Below are 17,508 nucleotides of genomic sequence, written 5' to 3'. Positions count from 1 at the left end.
TAAAAAACACAGACCTTTATAGATTCAATTCAACTTAATTTCAGGTTTGGGCAGGGGATGTTAATTTCTATTTCCACTACTCCCCATTCTCACAATGCCATATGGGCATATGCATAATTTAATTCACCACAAACATTCATTTTTATAATTTTATTGAATAATTCTTTCTCTTTATTTTGTATTAAAAAATAAATGAATGAATACTATATTAATATAATTTTAGTATATCAAAAATTTTATTAATGAAAATATTCAATTTCTAGCGATTTTGTTATCTTTGCTCTGATAATTATATACAGTATTATCAACCAGAAGGAGAAAAGAAATTGGAGAAAAATTACATATATAGATATATATGTGTAATAAAATAAATAAAAATAAAAACTTACTTTTTTGTCTTTTTGGCTTTATACTTCCACTTTTCCGCTCAATTTGGACAAAAACAAAATCGGCCTCTAGATGGATTTCATATATACCGAATTTTACTTCACCTCTATCTTTTCCTTCTAACCAAATACCAAACTATTTGTTATATATTTATTTTTACTTCCACTTCTTTATACTTCCACTCTTCACCCAAACCAAACAACTTTAAATAATTTTAGTTAGTAAAATAATATTTATTAATTTTTTTTTATATTCAGTATGTTTTTCTATTTATTAAGTACTTTAAATTTAAATTTTAGCTTATTTATAATTTATATTTTTTATACTTTAAATTTAAATAATATTTATGCAATTATTTATCAGTTGATTTTATATCAACAAAGTCTTTACAGATTTTCCAGCCTCTTCACCGCTATGCCCCAAATCCATACATTATAAACAAAAAAACCCTAAAACCGATCGAAATTCCTCAATTATGAGCATTGAAGGTCCCTGATCTAACCGGCAGCCGGGGAACAAGCTTGCTGCATGGTTCACGGGATACGCACACCCTGGAGTTGAGCTCGTCGATCACGATGCGCTGGTTCTGCTGCTGGAAGCTGCCGATGATGTTCACTACGGAGTCTACGTTGTCCGGCGCCGCCATCATGGCGAGACACGAGGTGGTGCCGTAGCTGCTCCGGATTAGGAAGTTGTCCTGATGGAGCGTCACGTCTAGGTCGGGGAACATGAACGTTATGGTGGTCACCACGATGGGCACGGTGTAGCACGTGTCGAAGCCTCCCAGAGAAGACACGGTGGCATTGCCCATCCGCCGTCGGAGCTCGTCTCTCACCGCCGTGTACGCCGGCTTCACGAGACTCGTGAACATAGTACCTGTTCCATCGAGAAAAGAGGAGAAAAAACGTGAGGGGTAAAATTCTTCAGTTATTTTCAAAATCTAATTCAGGATTAAAAAATCAATAATTATCAAGAACTTACCAGAATCAAAGAATGTACCTCCACCAGTGCTGGCATTGAACGCAAAAGCGGTAGGAGGAATGCAGACAACACGCCCACCAACCTTAATAGCCGTGAGATTGGCATAGTAAAGGGACGATCGTCTTTCGTTCCTAAGCAACGGAGTACAGTTTATTTTCTTCGGTTGGTTTTCGGGCCCCAATTTCAGCGATCCAGTGAAGTTGGCGGACTTGAGGTTGGGCAAGCAATAGGAGAATGTCGACTGATAGAGCTCAGAAGTTTGTGACGTTAGAGATAAGGGGCCTCGCCCCAAGCCCAACAAACCCTGAGGCGGCAGGGAGGTGCCGTTAGCTGTCTGGATGCACCCGAAGGTGTAGCCGGCAATGGGGTTGGGAGCGAGGCCGAAAGTATCCTGTACAAGGTTGGCGGAGAAGGAGGAACCGCCATAGGCCCAGTTGAAGCCGCAGGTGGCGCCTCCGCAGCTTGGACTGGGGACCTGAATGAAATTTAAATTGAAGTAATAAAGGTATAGATCATGCATGATCATTATATTATGGTCAAAGATATTGTCAAAAGACTGAGTAATAGTTAATCTATGTGCAAAGATTTTACACAGTGATCATTGATGGATGAACATGTGGAGATTGTAATATAATGTAACAAGATAAAGAGTCATATAAGATGTGCTGCTATGTTGCTACATGCACCAATCAAGGAAGATTGGATAGTGCTGGCCCCCTGATTGCAAAGCAGGTCACATGATTACACAGGCAAATGATTTCAATTCACAAGGCAAAAACTAGAAGGAATTAATTATTAATTGTTAATTGGGACTCGGAGAGTGGAAGAAATAGCTAGTGATATGATTAGTCTTTTGTACCTGAAGACTTACAATCAATTTATCTTCTTCCCAACAAAAAGAAAAATTCTCTACAGTAAATTATCACTAATTACAAATATATCTTAAGCATTAATATATTATTTTGATATTATCACAACATAATTATTAATAATAAGAATTGTAGTGCATTAAATTATCATTATAAATAATTAGTTAAATACACACTGCATATGTATTTACCAAGAAATTTCATCCCGTTTAGTATTTCAATGCCTGCTGCAAAGTTTCCTTATAACAGGACCAAAAGACAAACAAAAGAACAGAACAAAAACGATGATCAAGCCACAGAACAGAACAAGTCATGCATGCTAAAAGGCTATCTAGTGACACTTAATTACATATGTACATACCTGACTGCACTGCGTGGCATGGCAAGGCACGGTCCTGAAGGTGGAAGACTTGGCAGAATCAAAACTGGCGGCGGAGCATCCAACGCAGCCTGTGCACGGAATCCAGGAGGCGTCGTTCCCGGTGTCCACCGCCATGAGCAACGTCTGAGGCGGAGTCCCAATTCTGGCCCTAACAATGTAGGAAGGATTATGAGTGATGGTCATGCCGGCCGCTATCGGCACAATGGGCCGGGCGGAGGCGAGGCTGGACAAGTAGTGCAGCCTGGCATTGTCATTGGACTGCATTTGGAGCACAGTGTGTTCCCATGAGAGTTGCGTTGTAGGGCTGAATGGGGAGATGAGTAGGGTGTTTGCATGGTAAATTTTGATGTTTGTGTTTGGAGGGAAGAGAGCTTGGGCTAGGGAGAGCATCAATAGAGTGGCTAGTGAGAAGAGATGAAGAGCCTTCTTCATGTTTGATGATATAATATTTGTGGTTCTTTGATGTAGGTAGCTAGTGTTGGTAGATAGGTAATTTATAGTGTTGAAATGTGTATTACTATGTGTTTTTTGGGGAATTTAATGCTTGCTTCCACTAATTAATTGCGACTAAATTTAATTAATCATTATGTATGTGATAAGTAATTTTATTTTATTTATTTTTATTTTTTGGGGGTATGTATATGGCTAATACAATATATGGAACATAGGGTTGGCTAAACTTAATTGTTTAAAAAGTTTTATAATTAAACCCGCACATCTTATAAGATATTTTTAGAACTTATAAGACTTTAAATTTTATTTTTACATTAGTTATTGAAATGTTAGGATAAAATAAAATAACTAAATTTATAAACTGTTGGCGCTGTTCGAAAATTGATAATTAATTCGAAGGAGTAATCTTTTAATATCACAAAAACAAGTTAGGAACTACGTACCCTTTAAATCCTCTCTTTTACAAAATATTTACCAAACATTTTACCACGTTTTATAATTTTTTTAAAGAATTTATAAGCTCGCCCCTAATTAAAACGAGCTATGAGACTAAACTAATTAAAACATGTTTAATTAATTGCTTAATGAAGAGATTAGGTTAATTTGGTTGATTACAAAAATCATGGTTGTAGATTTACCACATATTTATACAATCAATTATAATTAAAAAAAAATAGAATTAGCAAAATATCATACTTTATGCATGAGACTTGTAATCATATGCTCCACTACCTAATTAAGTGCATGCAATCCTATTAAGAAAAAATTAAAAATATATATATAAAAAATATTATGAATTCGAGTCTAATTAAATTTGTTGGTATTTTTTTTATTTATTAATAATTTATTATAATTTATTTTATTTTATTTAGTTATAATGATGTATTGATCAAATATTGATATGCTAGCATTCGATTCATGTTATGCACATATTTAATTTGATTATAATTAAAATCATATTTAAAGAAAGAGAGAGAAATGAGAAACTAATAAAATAATTTAAATTTTTTGAAAAAAATAACAGACCAAAAGTATTGAAGGCACCAATTTAAGTATAAATTGCTAAGTTACATATAAGAATATTAATATTTAAGTTAATAATATAATTAGCATATAAGTTAAATATACTTCACAGTTTGTGTAAATTATTCATCCACATGAATTGCGTAAAATAGTCGGCAACGCCGCAACGGACAAAGACAGTATGGAAAAGAGGTGACTTCGTAGCTGAAAAGAAATCGCTGTTGGAGTAAAAGCGACTATTGTCAGAGTCACATGTACTGAAAGCTACAGCATCTATTTGCCTGGTAAACTCCACCTGCTCTTCTACTTTTACCATTTCTTTTAGTAATAATTACTTTTTCAGATATAATTTTAAAACTATTTTATGTATTTCCTATTTTGTTTGCCCCCAATTGGCATTTTCTTCCTAACTTCTGTAAATAAATAAAAAAAAAACCAGTCATTAATTCTTTCCCATTTTTTCCTACCTTTTTTTTTATTATCAAATATACAGAGTTTTGTAGTTTACCAAATTTGAAGTTGGGGTGAAAATTTGGTAAACAATATGATTTAAAAAATGGTATATGTAGTGTAAATTGTGTCGTTAAGATATATGTAGTGGTGGATGGCAACGATGGAAAAAATAATAATTTTTTGAAAAAATTATACTTTTAGTCCCACACGATAGCCTGTATTGTACTTTTGATCTTACAGTTTACGGGCTTTCACTTTTAGTCGCATAGGATAAATATTGTAATATTTTTGATCTTATAGAATAAATATTGTGGTACATTTGGTCCCACAGGATATAAAGTTGTTTATATCTTATAAGACAAAATGTTTCATAATTAGTATCCTATGGTATCAAATATGACATAATTTTTATTATAAAAAAATGCTACAATATTTATCCTATGGGACTAAAGGAGCTAAGCCCACAAGTCATGGGACAAAAAATGTAACACATCTTATCGTGTGAGACTAAAAATGCAATTTTTTCAAAAACTTTTTTATGAAACTATATTAATAATTTTAAATCAACCAATGTACTATAAATACAATACATCCAGCATACAATCAATAATTTTAAATCAACCAACAAAATTGAAGTAAACAAAGAAAACGGCGTACTATTATGAAAAATAAACTAAATACTTATATCTATGTCACTTAATCTCACAACCTTTTAATTGTAAGATCCGAATATTAATTTTACATCCTATACAAATTTTAAATAAATTTTGATAACTATAAAAGTCATGAATATTGCAATTTAAAAATGGATCCCAATATGAGAATAGTGGGCACTTTTAGGATTCCCCCATATGTATATGTCTCCAAAGTGGTAATTATTTTATGTAGACCAAGATGTGATCTGATTTTATTGCACTACAACATTAAAAAATAATTAAAAAAAGAATGCGAATCCAGAATGAGAAAAGCAAATTCACTTTTGACTGAAAATTACTATTATTCTGATGTCATAGAAAGAATCAAAATTTGGTGTCAAACCACTGACTGCTCTGACCACTACAGAATGAGAAAGGTTTGCATGTGATTTGTTTCTGTATATATATGACTAATAAGACAATACAACTTATGCTGCATCACTGATTCTTTTTATTTTTTTTTAAGAAAAATCCAAAAATTTAAGTTAGGAGTACTTTCACATATATATATAGTTTTATTTAATTTCATGTGATTTTTTACTGAGTATGTGTAGTATAGTAATATCAGCTGTTGAAAGATGATGCTTATGTAGGTCACCTGTGGGGCAAACACGTGGGTCTTTGAGCTGGCCTCATCCAGTTGGGCCGTTTTTGAACAGCATGGGCTCAAGGGAAGTTTGAGTGGAGAAATGGATGAATGGGTGAGAAAAAGCTGGTAACGTCACGTGGAGGGTGAGGGGTAATTGAATGCTGAAATCAATAAACTCTAGAATGATGCATGAACAAGAATGTGGATGATGAGGTCCACCTCTATTTGTACCGCAGGAGTTATTGGAGGAAGCAGCCTCAAGATGGATTTTCCTTTCACTTTTGTTTTCAAATTCCTCCAATTTTCACTTCAACCTCAAACCACTGGCACTAGTTTCATATGGGATGGGGTGCATTCCACTGTAAGAAAGAAATGTGCAGAAAAAAAACAAACACAAGGGCTCTCTACCTAAACTCTGTAAGTATTTGCATTCATTCTAAGGCAAAGTTTTGATTAATGAGCTGTTTGTCTTCATTTTTGTGCCGTATCCCAATCTGGGATGTCGGCAGTAGCTTCATTCACCATTTTTACAAGAGTCACCTGCAAACAACAAACAGAATCACAACTATATGACCATCCTCACCATGCCTTAAAAACAAACGAATAGACGGGACGAAAATCTAACGTTACATTTGGCTGAAAGGATTCAAATGGCTCCATATTAAAAGAATTTGAAATCCATTATTATTATATGAAATACGAGGGTTCAAAAACGTATTTGAAATCATTTCTAATGTGGAGTCACACAAACAAATGCAAAGAATTTGTTATTAGTGATTTGAAAGTTCTAACCCCACACCCCTCAATCCAAACATAGTGTGCATAAACTTTCTGTTTTTCTTTTGTTGTTGTACTCCTATACTCTACAACGTCGAAATTTTGTAATCATATGTCTAACCGGAAGAATTTTTATGTATAAGGCTTTGAAACCAAACATCATCAAGAATAATTTAAACAACTGAATCATGCATGATTCAAACGAGACAAATTGCGTTCACATACCACACTTTCTGGAACACCAGGAGGAGGCAATGACAGATTTCGAGGTGGAGGCCCGTGAAGGTAGGATCGCTTATTGAAACGCCACTCTCCGATTTTCCCATAAGTTAGTTCACCCTGATGAGAAAGCCATTAGCGTGACGTTCAGGCTCAGCAGCGCATACTGATAGTTTGTAGGTGAAAAAGAACTCTTCTTTATTGGACAAAAGTAGAAGAACAAATTACTTTACCTTCATGTTGTAGTCGCAAGCGTAAGTGTAATGAAGAATAAACTTATTTCCGGTTTCCAAGTCCCATGGAGGCTGAAATGCAGTACAATTGAAATCAACTCAATGCAAGGAAAAGAACGAGACTAATATGACGTATGATATGGTTCAGAAACAAAACCTGCAACATGAAGCCTCGGTAGAGACTATGCTGCACTCCATGAAGAGCAGAGGCCACAGCATATGCATACCTTTTCGTGCAACAATGGACAACAGAAAAGTTAGAAATTCTGCTAAAAATTGACGATGAGAGCTTTGACTCAAAACATAAAGGAAATGTTTCGCAAACATGCTCACATTTCTAGCACCCATCCAAAAGTATTATCTGTCTCTGGATCATTTTTCATTTTAAGCGAAACGTTCATCCAGGTAGGTGCAATTTTCTCCAGCAAATCCTGAGAAAGTCAATCCAGATTTCGTTAAACTTTATTATAACCAAGAAACTGATGATCAGATACTCAAGCCCTCTTCAGCAAGTGCACCCATATAGAGAAAAAATGAAACCATATTCGTCGGTAATAAGTAGTGGCCGGCATGATCACCTTCTTAATTATAACTGGAGAATTCCCGATGGGATCAATGCTTGTTACTGGACCCATTTCCTCTGGGAAAAACTTCCGTATAATCTTCACATTTTCTGAGGGCTTGATGTAAAAAAAGGGGAATGCAGCAGGATATCCTTCATAGACCAAGTTGGGCAGTGGATTTAGAAATATATGATCAGGTTCTGCCATCAATATATATCTGCAGCAGCACAAAAATTAAGATCTCGACCTGGCGTGAGAATTACGGCCATTCATATCATTTGGATAGAAGCAAGCTTACTCTTCTTCAATTTTCACCTTATCCAGCCATTGCACGAAAGCCCATGGTCTGTTCAGGACGACATAACCCTGGATGCAGCATCACATTTACAATAAGTTAACCCACTATAGCCTAGTCCATAAATTTAAAAGCAAAACTTCGCGTGTATGGGAAATAGGCAGGGAATGGGTTCAATCATCCCTTCACAGTTACAAAGAAAGTGAGAGCTAAATTCCAAGAACTCCATAGACCTGAGAATTAGTAACCTATTTAGCCAAAACGGATGTGGTTTCACAAAAAGAAAAGCCGGTGTTATGTCATAGAGTACAGGAAAACAACCGAGAACAAAGTATGAATTCTCACCCGATCCAAACCTTCAGGAAGAGGATCAACCACAACTGTAGGGATCTCGTCCATCAGGTTATCAGGATTTCCAGAATGAAGAATTCGAGTAAACTTTCCCATGTCTGATCCAGGCAAATCCTTCCTCTTCTTATACCAGTAGTACATTATACGACACTGCCATCTGCTATAGGGCGAAGCAGTGGCTGTCAGGGCAACATGAAAAAGCAGCCTTTGATTCTTTGTTCTTTTTGCATGCTCTGGCATCTCAATGACTGGATCAGTGAGAAGCTGACTCGAGTTTTCACCAGAAGTCCATTTTCTAGGACTGGAGTCTCGGTAATGTACAATCATCGTAATGAAGTTATATGTCAAGAAGAAAACGCCAATAGACAAGATTACCAAGAAAACTGGTACCGCTTGCCTCATGTTTTTCTTCCCTAAATGTGATCTTCGAATCAAAGAATGATCCACCTGAACCAAAAACCAACTAGTTTTCTCTTTCAAATACCTTCAAGAACACAAGGAAAGCAAGCTGTCATGCAGCTTCTCTTTCCCCAAAATGAAAAGAACTGGACATACTAATACTCGCTCTCATTATGCCTTCTGTGACTTTTTTTGTCAAATACCATTTCAATCTGTCGAACGTAGAGATACAAATAACTCATCTGCAAATTCACAATGATTCCATCAGCTTTAAGCAAGAATTGCATTAAGCAGCCAGAGTTAACAAAGACAACAATGAATACCAATGATTTCCTCATCAACACACCAAACAGAAACAATCTCATCAACCAAACCCCAAATGTCAAAATAAAGTGTAGAAAATTGAACTGGAATTCATTTGCTTATGCATGTTAACCATCCTTTTCACAATACAAGAAATAAACCAATACAATGTTGGGACCCTATATTCAGATTCAACCAGAAAAGGTGCAGATTATATATCTGCCACTCTCCGCAAAAAGTCGTTGAAAATAAATCCCAGCAAGAGTAGGAAAGTTACAACCTCCTGATTCTTCCCAACGATTGAAGCTGCATTGCAGCGTCAGGACTCTAGACTTTCGAAATCAGATATCTATGGCCTTAAAACACCATAAACCTATGAAATTTCACAATATTTACCGGTCCCAAATAATAATCCAATCAGTAAAGCAATCCAATATTTACCGGTCAAAAACACCATGCAACATGAAAATTCACATAAGTTTCCAAGCAAAACCCATGAAACTGCTGTCAAATCAAAATCATTAATTCCAGATAAACTCAACAGCCCACCATCTTAATCCTAGTCAATAAACTTCAAGAAAGCAGAGCCATCCAAGATTCTAAGAACAACAACAAGTCATACAAATGAAGCCCAATAATATTAACAAAAAAGACCAGCTTTTACTCAAACCTCCCACAGATCGGAAAAAGATATCCGGAAATTCAGTTCCGGGCCAATCAAGAAACCGAAAATCATCCAAGAAAGAGTAATGGGAGTAGAACTTAACCTTCAATCAAGAACTGGGAGGGAAAACGAGAGAGAGAGAGGAGAAGGAATGGTGTGAGAGAAGGGAAGAAAGAGAAGTGCGAATGAGACAGAAAAAACAGCAGAAGAATGCGTAGAAGTGGGCGATAGATTTGTCTGAGAGCAAAGATCACAAAAGTGTTAGAGCCTCCTCGTACTATCACACACGCCAATGATGAGCAAATGAAAACGTGTGCGTGTGCGGGGTGTGTTGTCTGTTGTCCGATTCCGAGCAACCGATTCACGAGGCTTCTTAAGTTGTCCATTTCTTTGACTTTGATTGACACTATTTTTTCCTAATTATTTTTCACCTATCCTAATTATGAAATAAAAAGAAATCTCTCCAATTAATCTAACAATCTCTTGCATTGGATGCTAATATGCATTTAATTAATAGTATATTTAAAAAATTAAATAGTATCTGATAAGATACTAATTTTGTAAATTTTCTTTCTTGTGTGCATGTTGAGCTAATCCATTACATCATATTTAGATTACAAATATTGATAATAAACAAACTGTAAATCTCATTATTCATCAATTCTAAACTTTATTATTTAAATTCAATCTTAATGACAGATACAGACAAGTATTTCACCTTCATTGCACGCGAAGAGTGTAAACAACTTATAAGCTTCAATTCCTTCTTTCTCCATAAATATACTTTTTTTAAATAAAATTATAAGACTTGTTTATTTTTATATATGTGTATAATACAATGTCTACTATTTTTATATAGAAATTGCAATTATGCATGAGAAGACAAAAAGGGTGGAGGGCCACAATCGTAATTAGCATTTAAAATATCTGGACCAAATGAATAATTTACGACCATCAAATATCTGGAAACCTAAGTGCGAAGCTTCTAATTTACTTTTCACCCCTTCTTTTAAACATAGGATCAAACTCAGCTCATTTATCAATAAACACAAACAAACAGGCGAATAAGCATTCGTATTTTTGGTTAATATGATCTTAAACAGAATTTTATTATTTTCTTAGAGAAGTAAACAATTTGGCTATTTAAAGCTTATCATGCAGTGAATATTATCCTTACGTTTAAAGTGAACTCACATTAAGTTAGTATTATATTATCGGTTGATATATTTTAGGGTAAATTATAATAATTTTTTATGAAATTTGACATAATTGCAAATATTTTCTTTTTATTTAAAAAATTATCAATACTTTCTGATTTTAACGGTTGTCCAACAACTAGCTCAATCTGTTAGTCTTCATTAGGCTTGATTATTCAATTTTTGTGGTGAATGATCAAAATGCCCTTATGAATTATAAATTATATTTACTTATCAGATTCTTTTTTATGGACAATGTTGACATTATTTTTTTTTATAATTTTCAAGTTTTTCCATCCACCTCTTAAAAAAATAAGAGTAAAGTTGACAATTTCAAACATTTATTAAAAGATACATAATTTTATCAAATATTAGAGATATTGATAATTTATCAAATAAAAAAGAGATTATTTGTAATTATATCATACCTTAAAGGGGTTCGTTAGTATAATATGATGAGAGTGATATATTTAGAGGGTGTAAAAGTAGTTGTGTTTGAAAATGATATAGAAACTAAAATTAGTATTGGGATTGGGAAGAGTTTCTCTTGTATGGGAATTGGCATCGGGAAAGTGATTGTTAATGTTGTCTGTGAAGGGGCCAAACAAAATATGGCAAACACAGAGAGAAATGATTACATTACAATTTACACCCACATTTTGTCTTCTCCTCATCCTTCCATTTGTTAGGCGTGTAAGCAAATTTAGGAGCCAAATCCGGAAACCAAGAATTAATACTATTGTGTTTGCTGAATCTTTTATTTTCAGAAAGAATTAACAGATTGTGAAAAGCTTTATTTAGTAAAGGAAACAGGGAAAAAAGAAAGGAAGAAACACAAATTTTTCATAATTACGAAAAGAGTAAATTCAGAAGAAAATAGGTTTGTGTCTTGTCTTTTGCTTTTCTTGTCAATCAAACAGCTCCTGTTTTTGAAAAATCTTTGACACCCATTTTGAGGGAAATTACAAGCAGAAAGGCCAGCCATTTTCAAGAAATCAGAAGGAGAAGAAAGGTTCTTGTTGTTCTTGATTTTAGGTTCTCCTTTTGGTGGGAGTTGTTATCCCATTTTCTTGTTAGTTTTCCGTAACTTGCAGCTGCCTTTTTCTTAATCACATGAAAAAGATACCAATTTGAGCAAATGAGCCAGAAAACATGTTAGAGAGAAGCAAGTCTGTTGTTTTAGATTTTAGTTGATTGTGGTCATTTGGGTTGTAGGAAACATGGATGATGATTTGCTATTTGAGCTCATTTCCTTGACACAAAGAAATTTTGATTTGGGCTAAGGGGAGAAGGTCAGAAAATGAGGTATTAAGGTTGGAGAAAGATAGAAAGAGGGAAAAGGTGGGACATTTTGGAAGAGAATGAGCAGAGCATTGAATGGCATTGTCAACGCCTGGGAAGGAAAGTTGAAGAAATCTCAAGCACCTGCAAAGAAAAGGGCAAACAGCCTGTTTACAGCAATGTCAGTTGCCCATGTGGATGATGATGAGATTCATCCCCCTGGTGAGGTTTATCATGTTGAGAAGGTCTTCTCCAATGGAGACGTTTACATGGGCCAGTGGGCAGACAACTGCCCCAACGGCCATGGCAAGTGCTTGTGGGCAGATGGCTGTATGTATGTCGGCAACTGGTGCAGAGGGAAGACTAAGGGGAAAGGGAAGTTCAGTTGGCCCTGCGGTGCCACTTATGAGGGTCAATTCAAGAACGGTTACATGGATGGTGAGGGTACCTATACGGGCTCATCGGAAGATACCTATAGAGGCACTTGGGTGTCTAATATGATGCACGGTAAGGGGGAAAGAAATTATGCCAATGGGGACCATTATGAGGGGCATTGGCGTCGAGGACAGCCTCATGGCAATGGGAAGTATCTATGGAACAATGGGAACCAGTACATTGGGCATTGGAGGCATGGCAAGATGAATGGCAACGGAACAATGACATGGGCTAACGGCCATCGGTATGAAGGTAGTTGGGAGGATGGATTGCCTAGAGGGAATGGGACGTTCCGATGGGTTGATGGAAGTTTCTATGTAGGTGTCTGGAGTAAGGACCCAAAGGAGCAGAGTGGGACTTATTATCCATGCAATTCTCAGTCGGGTAGTTTTGACTGGGATCCTCAAGAAGTATACTTGGTGAAGTTAAGTGATTGTACGATCAATCCTGGAGAGAATATCACTGTTTTCCCTTCACAAAAAACTGTTAATTGGCCTTGTGAAGGGGAGGACTCGCAGAAGCATTCATCAGGAAGGAGTCATAAAACAAATGATTCAAGACGGAGGAGAGCGTCTGTGGATGGGTCGCTGAGCAATGCTGAGCATAGCTTGGGCTCCGAATCGGATTCTAGTCTCGATGGCAGTAGTGAATGTTTAGATTCAGGAAGAGAGGTAGATGAAAGGTCGGGAGTTCAGGAATTAGATATGTCCAGTGGGTATCCACGACCTCATATCGTACTAAAGCCAACAAAGAAGCAGGGGCTCACAATATCAAAAGGCCACAAGAATTATGAGCTTATGCTGAATTTGCAGCTAGGAATAAGGTATCCATGTCTTTAGGTTGCATTTTTTTGTCTTTAAATCTCAGTATGTTATATAAAGGATGAACATGGATTGCTTTTCATATTTAGTACATCTCTTAGTTTTGAATATGAAGAAACAGAAAAAAAAAGTAAGATTGGAGTTTTTGCTGATATGCATGGGCCTGGATGTGGAAAAAAGATGAACTAAAGTAGTGAACCTGGATGTTTTTGTAAGTTATTCAATGTAATGTAACATTTCCAGATGCCTGTTGCTTCTGGATGCCAGCATCTTATTAACCATATATAAGTGATGAGAATAAGGGTAAACTAAGACAACTCTAACATTATATTATTTGGAATTTTTCGTGTGTATAATCTTATTTTGTTATTTGTGAGATGAACATTTCTCTGAAGCTTTCTGTTCCACATGGTTTTCTCAATATCTATATTATCTTCAAGTGCCCCCTGTTTGAATGAAAAATTGCTTGTTTGAAGGAATCAACTTTTTATCATCTTCTTGACACACTGCTTGTAGTTTGGGTTTCACTAAAGAGAAGCTGAATGGAAGATTTCTGCTAGAGGCTTAGGTTATTAATCTGCAAAAAGGTTCCTCCATGAATGTTTCTTTCATAAATCTTGAGGTACAAGCCACTGAAGCCTAGTGAGACTTTCGTTAGTGTCTGCACTATAGTTGCGCCCTAGGTGTTATACATGAATCCTGAAAGAAATGATTTCTCCATCCTATTGATTACCACATCCCAAAATGGTAGTGCTTGATCCGTATTTCTGTTTCGCTATTGTTTTTCTGCCTGGAGCTCATTCGTTCTGTTATCCAGGCATTCTGTTGGGAAACCTGCTCCAGCTACATCCCTCGATCTCAAAGCTACAGCTTTTGATCCCAGGGATAAAACATGGACGAGATTTCCGCCACAAGGATCTAAACATACTCCGCCGCACCAATCATGTGAATTCAGATGGAAGGATTACTGCCCATTGGTTTTCAGGTGAGATACAGTCATATAATATTGCAAGCCAATAAATATCACTTCATCTATGAGTCTTCTAGAATTTTAACTTCTTCCTTTGTGTTGTAGAGAAATTCTCTGGACTATTTCTTTCCTAACCTTTGTATTTTCACATGTAAATTATGTCTTTGTATGTCTCTTTGTCTCTGGTGTTAATGTTAACATTGTGTTTAAGTAGATACGGGCATGTTCTTTCATTTCTTAAGATGGATATATCTTACTGAGCATACTTTCCCACAACCCATTACCTTATTAGATATGATAATTTGCTTTCAGGACACTGAGAAAATTATTTAAGGTGGATCCAGCAGATTACATGTTATCCTTATGTGGAAACGATGCCCTTCGGGAGCTTTCCTCACCTGGAAAAAGCGGAAGCTTCTTCTACTTGACCAACGATGACAAATACATGATAAAAACAATGAAGAAGTCCGAAGCAAAAGTGAGTTCCGATTAGGATTCCCAAGATATAACACTGACATTTTTCATGAAAATGTATGTGTCTCTTGGTTCTTGTGAACTTGACTGGATAAAAGCTCTATTTCTGATCTGTAGGTGCCAAGTTGAAGAAGCATCATCTCGTATAAAATGTTTCGAAAATGTCTTCCATGTATAGTTATTTTGGAATAATTTTATTTGATCTTTGTATAACATTCAGATCTTCAAGTCTCTGAGTAATTACCATATTTGCTGCTGATTACCCCGTCAACCATGCATATTTCTTATTTTCCCCAAATGTACACATCTTATAAAGTAATTTCAGACTTCTGAAATTTTTATGTGAAACATACTTAAATTCATGATCCCATAGCAGGTGCTTATAAGAATGCTTTCAGCTTATTATAACCATGTTCGGGCCTGCGAGAATACCCTGGTAACCAAATTTTTTGGTCTTCACTGTGTGAAGTTGACTGGTGCTGCACAGAAGAAGGTATCACTGATTACACTCCCTTTGTCAAATTGAATTATTTCAAACTTCCATCCTATTGACGCTTCTAATTCGCTATCATACGATCTATAAGCAGGTGCGGTTTGTTATAATGGGAAACTTGTTCTGTACTCAATATGCCATCCACAGACGTTTTGACTTGAAAGGTTCTTCCCATGGTCGCTTAACTGACAAACCTGAATCTGAGATTGAAGCAACAACCACCCTCAAGGATCTTGATTTGAACTACATCTTCCGAATGCCGAAGTCTTGGTTCCAAGAATTCTGCAGGTAAATAAGTTATAGTCTCGTTGTAGCAAATTTACATGTCTGGAGACAGAGAATGAGAACATTCTTTTTTTTTTTTTTTTTTTTAAGTTAACCACCCGGAGGTGGGGGGAGAATGAGAACATTCATTGATTGCTCTTGCAAAATCTAAATGGTTGAAAAATGCTGTTATCTGGAATGACATTACTTTCGAGAGAAAGAGCTTGTATCTATGAAGGGAAAGGCATAAATAATCTTGAAAAGATTGATTTATCTAATGATGAGACGAATTCGATTAAACTTTTGCAACTACATTTGAATTGTGAGGTTCTAAATTTTGGCTAAGACTTTTACATGTGCTATAACATGAAAGTTCGGATGTGCAGCCAAGTGGACCGAGACTGCGACTTTCTTGAACATGAGAGGATTATGGATTATAGTCTTCTGGTTGGTGTTCACTTCAGAGATATGTCTCGTTCTGGGAAGCTACTACATGCTGATGTTAATGTTTCCGCAGATCGAAGCCCCATTGGTATATACATGCATAAAACCTTTCATTATTTCTCCCCCTTGTTTGTGTCTTTCTCATTGTCTGAAGAATACTTTCTTACATGATGAGACTTTTCAACAATTATGTAGGGAACGGAGACCAAACTATTGACGGAGCAGCTCCACGATTGTCCACGACAGATTTGGATACTCCCTCCTATCCTATCAGGTAAACCATATTTATCATAACTGTAAAGTTTTTCTGATAATTTTGTGATGTTGACCTGCTATCGCTCATCATCTCGACACCTAATTTCTCAAACTACTTCAGTTTTTCTAAAGGATCTTTTCTAAGATGTTCATTTGTAGAGCCTAAAAAAAATTTCTTCCGCATCTCAGTTGCTAAGTTAACATGATGAATACTTGAGCAAAGTTCACATAACAGCCTGGTTCTTGATAATTTAGATAAGCGAGCTGAGTAGACGTGAACTTTTCATAACTCAAAACTTGTCCATTATCTTCAAACAGGATCAGATTTTTTTAAATTCAACAATCATCTTACTTCCTGTTTCTCAGTAATAATTCATTCGAGTCTTGGCAGGTGGCCATCAGCTAGATTAGGTTCAAACATTCCTGCACGAGCTGAAGTAACGGTGAGGAATAATGGTGAGGCTCAGCTGGTGGGGGAGCCAACGGGGGAGTATTACGACGTGGTCCTAGTATTTGGTATAATAGACATATTACAAGATTATGATATCTCCAAGAAGCTTGAACATGCATACAAGTCATTCCAATACAATCCAAGTGCGATTTCTGCTGTCGACCCCCGACAGTACTCCAAGCGCTTCCGTGATTTCATATTCAGAATTTTCACAGAAGACGCTTGAAATCGAAAGCTAACTGGAATATATACATCCCAGTTGCATCTGGTAGGCCTCAGTTGTAAAGTTGGTTTGCTGCAAATGACCATTTTCTCTTACCGCGCAAGAAAGAGAAGCATTTACCTAGAAAGTTCGGCCTTGTTGGATAAAGGTGCCTCCATTGTGCACGCTGTTACAGTTAGCTTTTCCATATTGTTATTGTATTTATAGGAAGAGATAGGCTAAACATTTTTATTGAGTTACAGAACAACAATGTGAGCAGAGGCACTCAATGCTGTGTATAAACGGAACAGAAGCGGGCGAAAGCTCGAGTGCGGGGCTGATTTTGTGTACCTATATTTTTTGGTCCCAGAATGTAAGAAGTCTCTGGGATTCCAGCAGTGAATAAGCTTGTACAGAAGGTTGAAAATGGAATGGCAATGAGATATACACATTTAAACAGAGAAACATGGACTCCTCTCTACTTTCTGTTTCAGTGTTTTGCAAGAGTAATAGTATATTGTTATCCACCAGTTACAAGCTTCATCTTCTGCGTGGAATTCTGCCTATTTAACTTCTAGCTCCTCTC

General features: G+C 36.1%; 3 protein-coding genes and 1 long non-coding RNA gene across 7 annotated transcripts; 2 read left to right on the top strand and 2 right to left on the bottom strand.

Moving 5' to 3' along the window:
- Nucleotides 1–730: 730 nt before the first annotated feature.
- LOC105169868 (aspartyl protease AED3) lies at nucleotides 731–3,099 on the bottom strand. Its single transcript, XM_011090424.2, has 3 exons — nucleotides 2,599–3,099; nucleotides 1,369–1,843; nucleotides 731–1,263 (listed from the first exon to the last, which is right to left on the bottom strand). Exons 1-3 carry the CDS (start codon nucleotides 3,049–3,051, stop codon nucleotides 857–859), a joined length of 1,335 nt encoding a protein of 444 aa, XP_011088726.1. The 5' UTR covers nucleotides 3,052–3,099; the 3' UTR covers nucleotides 731–856.
- Nucleotides 3,100–6,117: 3,018 nt separating this feature from the next.
- On the top strand, nucleotides 6,118–7,125 carry LOC148789522 (uncharacterized). Its single transcript, XR_016067906.1, has 2 exons — nucleotides 6,118–6,249; nucleotides 6,753–7,125. It is a non-coding gene; the product is annotated as an uncharacterized LOC148789522 (long non-coding RNA).
- Nucleotides 6,234–9,970, bottom strand: LOC105169861 (hydroxyproline O-arabinosyltransferase RDN2). 2 transcript variants are annotated; one of them, XM_088886058.1, is made up of 9 exons: nucleotides 9,643–9,970; nucleotides 8,265–8,911; nucleotides 7,923–7,990; nucleotides 7,640–7,841; nucleotides 7,395–7,492; nucleotides 7,219–7,288; nucleotides 7,062–7,133; nucleotides 6,835–6,948; nucleotides 6,234–6,372 (listed from the first exon to the last, which is right to left on the bottom strand). In XM_088886058.1, exons 2-9 carry the CDS (start codon nucleotides 8,670–8,672, stop codon nucleotides 6,304–6,306), a joined length of 1,101 nt encoding a protein of 366 aa, XP_088742184.1. In that variant the 5' UTR covers nucleotides 8,673–8,911; nucleotides 9,643–9,970; the 3' UTR covers nucleotides 6,234–6,303. The 2 variants fall into 2 exon arrangements, with proteins under 2 accessions (XP_088742184.1, XP_011088713.1); XM_011090411.3 differs by having other exon boundaries at nucleotides 9,740–9,970.
- A 1,383-nt stretch (nucleotides 9,971–11,353) lies between these two features.
- LOC105169843 (phosphatidylinositol 4-phosphate 5-kinase 6) lies at nucleotides 11,354–17,387 on the top strand. 3 transcript variants are annotated; one of them, XM_088885848.1, is made up of 9 exons: nucleotides 11,354–11,844; nucleotides 12,048–13,371; nucleotides 14,187–14,354; nucleotides 14,652–14,817; nucleotides 15,187–15,306; nucleotides 15,401–15,594; nucleotides 15,957–16,102; nucleotides 16,210–16,288; nucleotides 16,661–17,387. In XM_088885848.1, exons 2-9 carry the CDS (start codon nucleotides 12,194–12,196, stop codon nucleotides 16,944–16,946), a joined length of 2,337 nt encoding a protein of 778 aa, XP_088741974.1. In that variant the 5' UTR covers nucleotides 11,354–11,844; nucleotides 12,048–12,193; the 3' UTR covers nucleotides 16,947–17,387. The 3 variants fall into 3 exon arrangements, with proteins under 3 accessions (XP_088741974.1, XP_011088702.1, XP_011088692.1); XM_011090400.3 differs by having other exon boundaries at nucleotides 11,354–13,371; nucleotides 15,190–15,306; XM_011090390.3 differs by having other exon boundaries at nucleotides 11,354–13,371.
- Nucleotides 17,388–17,508: the final 121 nt, after the last annotated feature.

Source organism: Sesamum indicum, linkage group LG1 (genome assembly GCF_026168435.1).
Source record: "Sesamum indicum cultivar Baizhima isolate 11 linkage group LG1, ASM2616843v1, whole genome shotgun sequence".
In the NCBI taxonomy this organism is placed as follows: Eukaryota; Viridiplantae; Streptophyta; class Magnoliopsida; order Lamiales; family Pedaliaceae; genus Sesamum; species Sesamum indicum.
Note: the sequence above shows the minus strand (reverse complement) of the source record. Positions and strands in the feature narration are given on the sequence as shown.

What these genes read in the sequence shown, in the direction of transcription:
- LOC105169868 (XM_011090424.2), bottom strand. Translation starts at nt 3,051, where the DNA reads ATGAAGAAGGCTCTTCATCTCTTCTCACTAGCCACTCTATTGATGCTC. An exon ending in ATGCCACGCAGTGCAGTCAG is followed by an intron (nt 1,844 to 2,598) that starts GTATGTACATAT and finishes AATTTCATTCAG; the next exon opens with GTCCCCAGTCCAAGCTGCGG. An exon ending in AGGTACATTCTTTGATTCTG is followed by an intron (nt 1,264 to 1,368) that starts GTAAGTTCTTGA and finishes TCGATGGAACAG; the next exon opens with GTACTATGTTCACGAGTCTC.
- LOC105169861 (XM_088886058.1), bottom strand. Translation starts at nt 8,672, where the DNA reads ATGAGGCAAGCGGTACCAGTTTTCTTGGTAATCTTGTCTATTGGCGTT. An exon ending in AAGGTGAAAATTGAAGAAGA is followed by an intron (nt 7,842 to 7,922) that starts GTAAGCTTGCTT and finishes GTGCTGCTGCAG; the next exon opens with ATATATATTGATGGCAGAAC. An exon ending in CTCCAGTTATAATTAAGAAG is followed by an intron (nt 7,493 to 7,639) that starts GTGATCATGCCG and finishes TGACTTTCTCAG; the next exon opens with GATTTGCTGGAGAAAATTGC.
- LOC105169843 (XM_088885848.1), top strand. Translation starts at nt 12,194, where the DNA reads ATGAGCAGAGCATTGAATGGCATTGTCAACGCCTGGGAAGGAAAGTTG. An exon ending in AATTTGCAGCTAGGAATAAG is followed by an intron (nt 13,372 to 14,186) that starts GTATCCATGTCT and finishes TCTGTTATCCAG; the next exon opens with GCATTCTGTTGGGAAACCTG. An exon ending in CTGGTGCTGCACAGAAGAAG is followed by an intron (nt 15,307 to 15,400) that starts GTATCACTGATT and finishes ATCTATAAGCAG; the next exon opens with GTGCGGTTTGTTATAATGGG.